Raw genomic sequence first — 6,185 nt, 5'->3', positions numbered from 1 at the left:
AAAAAGATCGAAATCGCGATCCGCGTCTGGCAGTTTCGACAGAATACAGACCACTTCGAATTATTTTATTCGATTATGGTAACGTGCCTATCACGTTGAGGTTAGCTACGCCGGGATTCGTTTCAGCAAGTAGATATCCACACAAATGGACCTTGTTGGAGCATACGTAATCCTAAAATGTAGCATCGTACTAGAGATGGCGTTTTTCACGCCATTTGTGGTATTTTCTAAAACGCGCTGTTCAGACAGCAGGTAAAAGTTGGTCTGTGTTCTGTCGGAGCTGTCTGGGGCGCGCTGATGAGGTCCAAAAAGATCGAAATCGCGATCCGCGTCTGGCAGTTTCGACAAAATACAGACCACTTCGAATTATTTTAATCTTCTAATGATAGCTGTAAGATAAATAAAACCAGTGTTAAGAACTATAACTAGATGTCCAACAATGATCAAAATTTAAAGTTTCACTTCAATAAAATTTCGGTTGTTTCTTTACGACATTCAAAACAAGAATTTTCAGTACTTTCAAGAAGACATTATCCAACGAATTTTCTCTGTTATTCATATTACATTTTACTACATAGAAACTCCCCTGTCGCACAAATTACCTATTCATTCCCCTAGGTATAAATAATAAACGAAAATATTCGTATTAAGTCGGATCTTGCACCTAGTGTCTTTTTTTACAATCAAGCAAAGTTTACGATAGGTCATAAAATGTTAATAGCTTCTAATTTTCTCACAGATTCCTCTTTAATAAATAAGGAGTCGTATGAATTGTATATTACGACGATGTTCGTAGTCTGTTTCATGGTAACCGACTTTAAGAGCAGGCGATATAAAGTTTGATATCATAAAATTAGTCTACGATAATTTACCTCATTCGTAAACATTACTCATCCTATATATATATATTACATGGTGTTATCAGTTTACCTTATCGAATAATAGCCGGCTCATCGTAAAACTAAACACATTTTGTATGTAAATTTGTTCTAGATAAATGGATATTTATTATAATAATCCTCGTTTTTTCGAATATATTTTTATTAAACTGATAAAGTCAACTTTTGTTTAGCAACCCTTTTTATTTTAATCAATAAATAGTTTTACTACAGGTATGTTGCAGCTTTACATACCTAGAAATGTATAAAAATTGGCATATTTATTAACTTTGAACCCTTATAACTTTTTATGGGGGTGAGACCGCCACGAACTTTTTATGGTACAGTGGTGGGGGAGACCTCCTCCTTCGATCCCCCCATCCCCACCCCCGAATGGGGTGGGGGCCGTCACCTAGACCTTTACCATAAATTTGAATTTCAACTTTTAGCTACCAACAGAAAATGGTTGCGTCAGAAATCAAGAAAAACATTCGGCCTTTAAAGATAAGGGAGTTCCACAGACTAGTTGTCGAATTTTCTCGTTCTACATTTTGGAAAACTTTTGGGAAAATTGATTTTGTAGTATTGCTGGCTCGACCTAATGATGGTACTTGTCGTTACACCTGTAGGGAACCGTGACGCTGCCAGTAAGTGTTATTATTGTTTTAGTTCAATTATGTACACAGTGCTTATCCATTCTTTGGTCCATGCAACGTTATCATCATTAGTCTTTCCTGGTAGTCATCCGAGTCAGCATAGATATTATCAAATCAGCATAATTACAGGATGAAAAAAGATGAATCAGCTTATTATTTATTTATTATCAGCAACCAATGCCACATGCTGACACGGTAATACATTATACCCACTCTGGGTCGTCTGCAACCTGGCACATAAGGATAATGGTTTGACAGAGAATTATTTTGTTAAAACAGTAAATAACATAAAATTGTTTTTATTCTCAAAGAAGTCACTTCTATGCTCGCGAACGGTTAATTTAGAAATTCGAAAAGGGTTGTTAAAGGTATATGTTTGGGAGCACGGCATTGTACGGGTGCGAAACATGGACGGTGAGCGCGGCGGAAAAGAAAAGGTTAGAAGCGTTCGAAATGTGGTGTTATACGCGGTTGATGAGGATATCGTGGTTAGAAAAGGTTAGAAATGAAGAGGTATTGGAAAGAATAGGAGAATAGAGGACTCTATGGAAGTCAATAAAAAATAGGCGAGATAGGTCGGTATTACATCTTCTCAGGCATGAAGATCTAGTCAGAGACATATTAGAGGCAGAAACAGGGGTTAGGAGGGGTAGAGGTAGACCTAGATTAGATTACTGTTCGCAAANTATTATTTATCTTCAATTTTATAATTCTTCAATAATTATTGTATTTCTCTTAGAATATTAATAAATGATTCATTAGCCAATTATCATTTCCAATCCCAGAATTCGTTAAAATTAAAAGCAACATTAAGTTCGCTGACCTGAATTAATCTAAAATTGAAATAAATTGTTTAGAATGACAGACAAGAACTAATGAAGTCTTCATGTTTATCTAACATTAGATGTTTTCATAGATGTAGCCATCAAAATCATATACAATCTAAAATTTACGAGATTACTAAATAATGAAGTCAGTGCTTCATTCTTCTAATCGTTAATTTTTAAGAAACTCTATATGACACCACTTACGCTAATGCCTTTACTGCAAGGTACTATGTCGAAATCCTTGGGCACGTATTTTCCAACGGGTTCAGATGAATTGATGTATGTAATTTGGAAGGGAGCGTAAGGGTTGAGGTTGGTGCTACCCATAAATTGGAAAAGTCGGCTAGCTGAACATTTGGATGCACCCCAGCCACCGCACATTATGTCCATGGCCAACTGACCCGTACTTGGCACGCTAACTTGCTTACACGAGTCATACATGCCATCCATGTAGTGATTCGAAAGGTATACATCCACGGAATTTATGTAAAGCGAATCTGAAAAGTGAAAAATGAAAAATAAAAGGTATCATCTGGCAGGAATCTTAATATTCCCTGAATAGTTTTTATATTTTTTATCTAAACATCACAGAATTAACATTTTTTATTTTATTTAGAATGAGGTTTAAAGATTTCTTTTGTTAGTGATTAAAAACATAAATGTTATGAAAGGAAACAGACGCGTATAACGATTAGGAGAGTTAAGAGGTTATCCCCCCACCTTAAATACTTACTATTGGTTTCTGACGGTAATATTTGCTTCGCTTCCATGAAAGTTGATTGATCAGGAGAACATGTTAAGGAACAAATGTGTTTAACGAAGTTGTACATGCACGATGGACATCGTTTAAGAAAGTTGGCAGCAATTTGGATGTTTCTATCGAGGGTTGTCAATTGAGCTGCGTCGCAACATGTATTCTGCCCTACTAATTCTGGACACCACTTTTCTATCAGGACCTTAGCCTGAGCATCGTTAAGGGGCTTTGCGGTACCATTGTACACACAATTTTGAGAGAGTCCCAGCTCATTTTTGTTACATTCCCCATACCAGATGCAATGGCCTTGTTCTTTTGAATTGTTGTTTTCCAGACATTTGACCTGAAAAAAAGAAAAAATAACGTTAATTAATTACAATTCAAAGGAAAATACAAAAAGCTGAAATATTGCAATCTGCACCATAAAATATTATGGAAACAATTGAAACCATTAAAACATTCACAAATGCGTGAGTTACTTATTTCTAAGATTATAATGAAAATGTGATGGATTACTTTAAAATGAAAATTTTATAGGGTAGTTAATAAGCCTATTGTTTGTAAACTTCCAAACAAAAACACATTTTCTATTTCAGTTATGGTTATCAAAACAATAGAATATTTTCATTTGTATTCTTGTTAGATTTCTACAGTTCCTAATAAAAATTAAGTGCCTGAACTATATTACAACATTTCCCATATGAATCAATATCTATGTTTATAAATTTTATAGAAATTATTGATGACCAATATTCCAAAATGTAAATACAGCAACAAATTAAATATAGTTTAATAATTCCACTGTATGAGGCAACATTTTAAAATAACTTTTAAAATTTAATCTTGCACTATGAGATTATTACATCAGCGGGTAAATTTCCAATTCAAATATTCGCAGTATCAGTGTATCTAAAGTAAGAAAAAATACTATCGCTACATTATTTACATACTAATTATTAATGTGCAACATAAGGAAAAAGCTTGTTTATTAATTAAACTGTTTAACCATTTGATACAAGTTATAATGCAAATTAAACAGCAGTCCACATAGGTATCCAAAGTCAGAGTTAAATTAGTAAAATAAAGTCGCAATGTCCATCTGCAAAATACCTTTTAGAAACTACTATTTTGCTTGCTTTGTTGTGTGTCTGCTACAAATAATGCAAATCAGTTTTGTGCCACTTCCTGTTATCCGAGCAAGCTAAAATTTTGCATGCCATTTAGTTCTGACAACAGTACAATATTTGCTTAATTTTTTTGCAATGAATCATTAACGTAGTTTAATTATTATTAATCGTTATCGATTAGTCTTTTGCTGATCAATATTTTAATCCTTTTTGGACAATATTTTTGCTTCCACCAGGGCTCTCAAGATGCAGTCTTTCGAAAAAACTTTTTAGTCTTAGCTATTACACAAAAAAAAACAATAAAAATTTTGAGGTTTTTAACTAACTATAGCTGTAAGCGAATAGTTGCCTTTCTTGGTCAAAGGTTCGAACCTTTTATTATTTTTGGAATTTATTGCCTTGATATCAATCGATAAAGAACTGATTAATTGCATATTCAAGAATTATGATATTAAATTAATTCAGAAGTACCTTACGCTTTATTTCAACAAAATTGATTAGTAAAAAATGGACGATAAGGTACCTATAATAACATGGATTCTGAGAGAAAAATTTGCTAATATAGAAACAAGGGCGCTGAAAAGTGTTGATAATTTCTTTACTTTTATTGGTCATTACTCATGTTTAAACAATTTAATTAACTTAAATTGATTCATATTTAATAGAATATTGATAACAGGTCTCATACATATACAGAGAAATGTATTTCAAACGAATAAAATACACGTAAGTAGAATAACATGACAGTAGATTCAATTGAACTAACAACCTTTAATAATATTATCAATTAATTGAAGTTAAAACTGGCGATTGCCTTTGTTCCCAGAGCCGTATTTAAATCACTTATTAACCATTTGAATACAAAGGGGAAGTAATCGATAAATTGATAAAAATATTTCTACGAGTTCACGAACACGACAAATCTCTACTGATAAGTCATTCTTAAAAACTTTTGTTATCAAAAACATCAAATCTTGTTTATACCTAGCGTTCTAAAATTTCTTCTTTTGGTTTCCCTATCCAGTTTGTGATTATTACTCTAATAAATAATTAGAAATTAAAATAGAATTAACTAATCAAAGTATGCTCTGCTTCTTACAAATAACAAAAGAATAGTTTAGATTGCAAGTGTGTGCTCAAATCCAAGTTTTTCTGAGGTTTCCTTGGATCGCGTAGGTCTAATCTTTTTCACCTCAACCACCACCCATCCATTCCCACGATTCCTACCTCCGGATTGAAATTATCCACCCACAAGCATTTAGCAACTGATGGGAATGAAGCACACAAAAGTTTTAAGAAACGTGCGTTTAAGCATGGTTTACTTCCTAGGTCCTAGTTTAATCGAGTCCGCTTGCATTCGTGAAAGTTTTTTGGGGATTCCTTGATCAAATACTGATTCAGTAATATTTCATACCTAGTCTTTCATCACCCTTCCACTGATTTCATTTTATTCGTCGCTACCACTATGAGTTACAGAATTTTAAAAATAGATTTACTCTAATAAATTTGGTAAATGCATGTCTAGATGATAGCCAACACCCCGGAAGGAGGTGGGGGTGGGTGAGATCGAAAGAGGAGGTCTCCCTCACCACTGTACCATAAAAAGTTCGTGGCGGTCTCACCCCCATAAAAAGTTATGGGGGTTAGATGGGGGTCGAAAAAGGGTGGTCACCTGAGTAAAACCCCATAAAAAATTTGCGGTGGTCTCACCCCTCGATAACCTAACCTAACCTACCCTATTGATAAAGATATTTAAATAATGTTTTATATAACTTTCTCAATATTTTTATGTGTTTTTCCACTAGTTTTACCTTTGAATATTGTTTAAGAATGACTATATAAATATTTACATGCCTAGAAATGTATAAAAATTGGCATATTTATTAACTTTGAACCCCCATAACTTTTTATGGGGGTGAGACCGCCACGAACTTTTTATGGTA

General features: G+C 33.7%; 1 protein-coding gene across 3 annotated transcripts in view; it reads right to left on the bottom strand.

Annotated features, from left to right (window-relative positions):
• Positions 1-6,185, bottom strand: part of LOC108739547 (NPC intracellular cholesterol transporter 1) — a 37,845-nt gene that overhangs the window by 12,947 nt on the left and 18,713 nt on the right. For all 3 annotated transcript variants that reach the window (XM_025978340.1, XM_025978339.1, XM_025978341.1), the window contains exons 2-3: positions 3,095-3,458; positions 2,566-2,858 (exon numbers count right to left, since the gene is read on the bottom strand). In XM_025978340.1, the coding sequence (XP_025834125.1) occupies positions 2,566-2,858; positions 3,095-3,458 (657 nt within the window). The remainder of the gene's footprint in view (positions 1-2,565; positions 2,859-3,094; positions 3,459-6,185) is intronic.

The sequence above is a fragment of the Agrilus planipennis genome, unplaced genomic scaffold, assembly GCF_000699045.2.
Source record: "Agrilus planipennis isolate EAB-ADULT unplaced genomic scaffold, Apla_2.0 scaffold224, whole genome shotgun sequence".
Lineage (NCBI taxonomy): Eukaryota > Metazoa > Arthropoda > Insecta > Coleoptera > Buprestidae > Agrilus > Agrilus planipennis.
The sequence above is the reverse complement of the archived record's forward strand: the minus strand, read 5'-3'. Positions and strand labels throughout refer to the sequence as shown.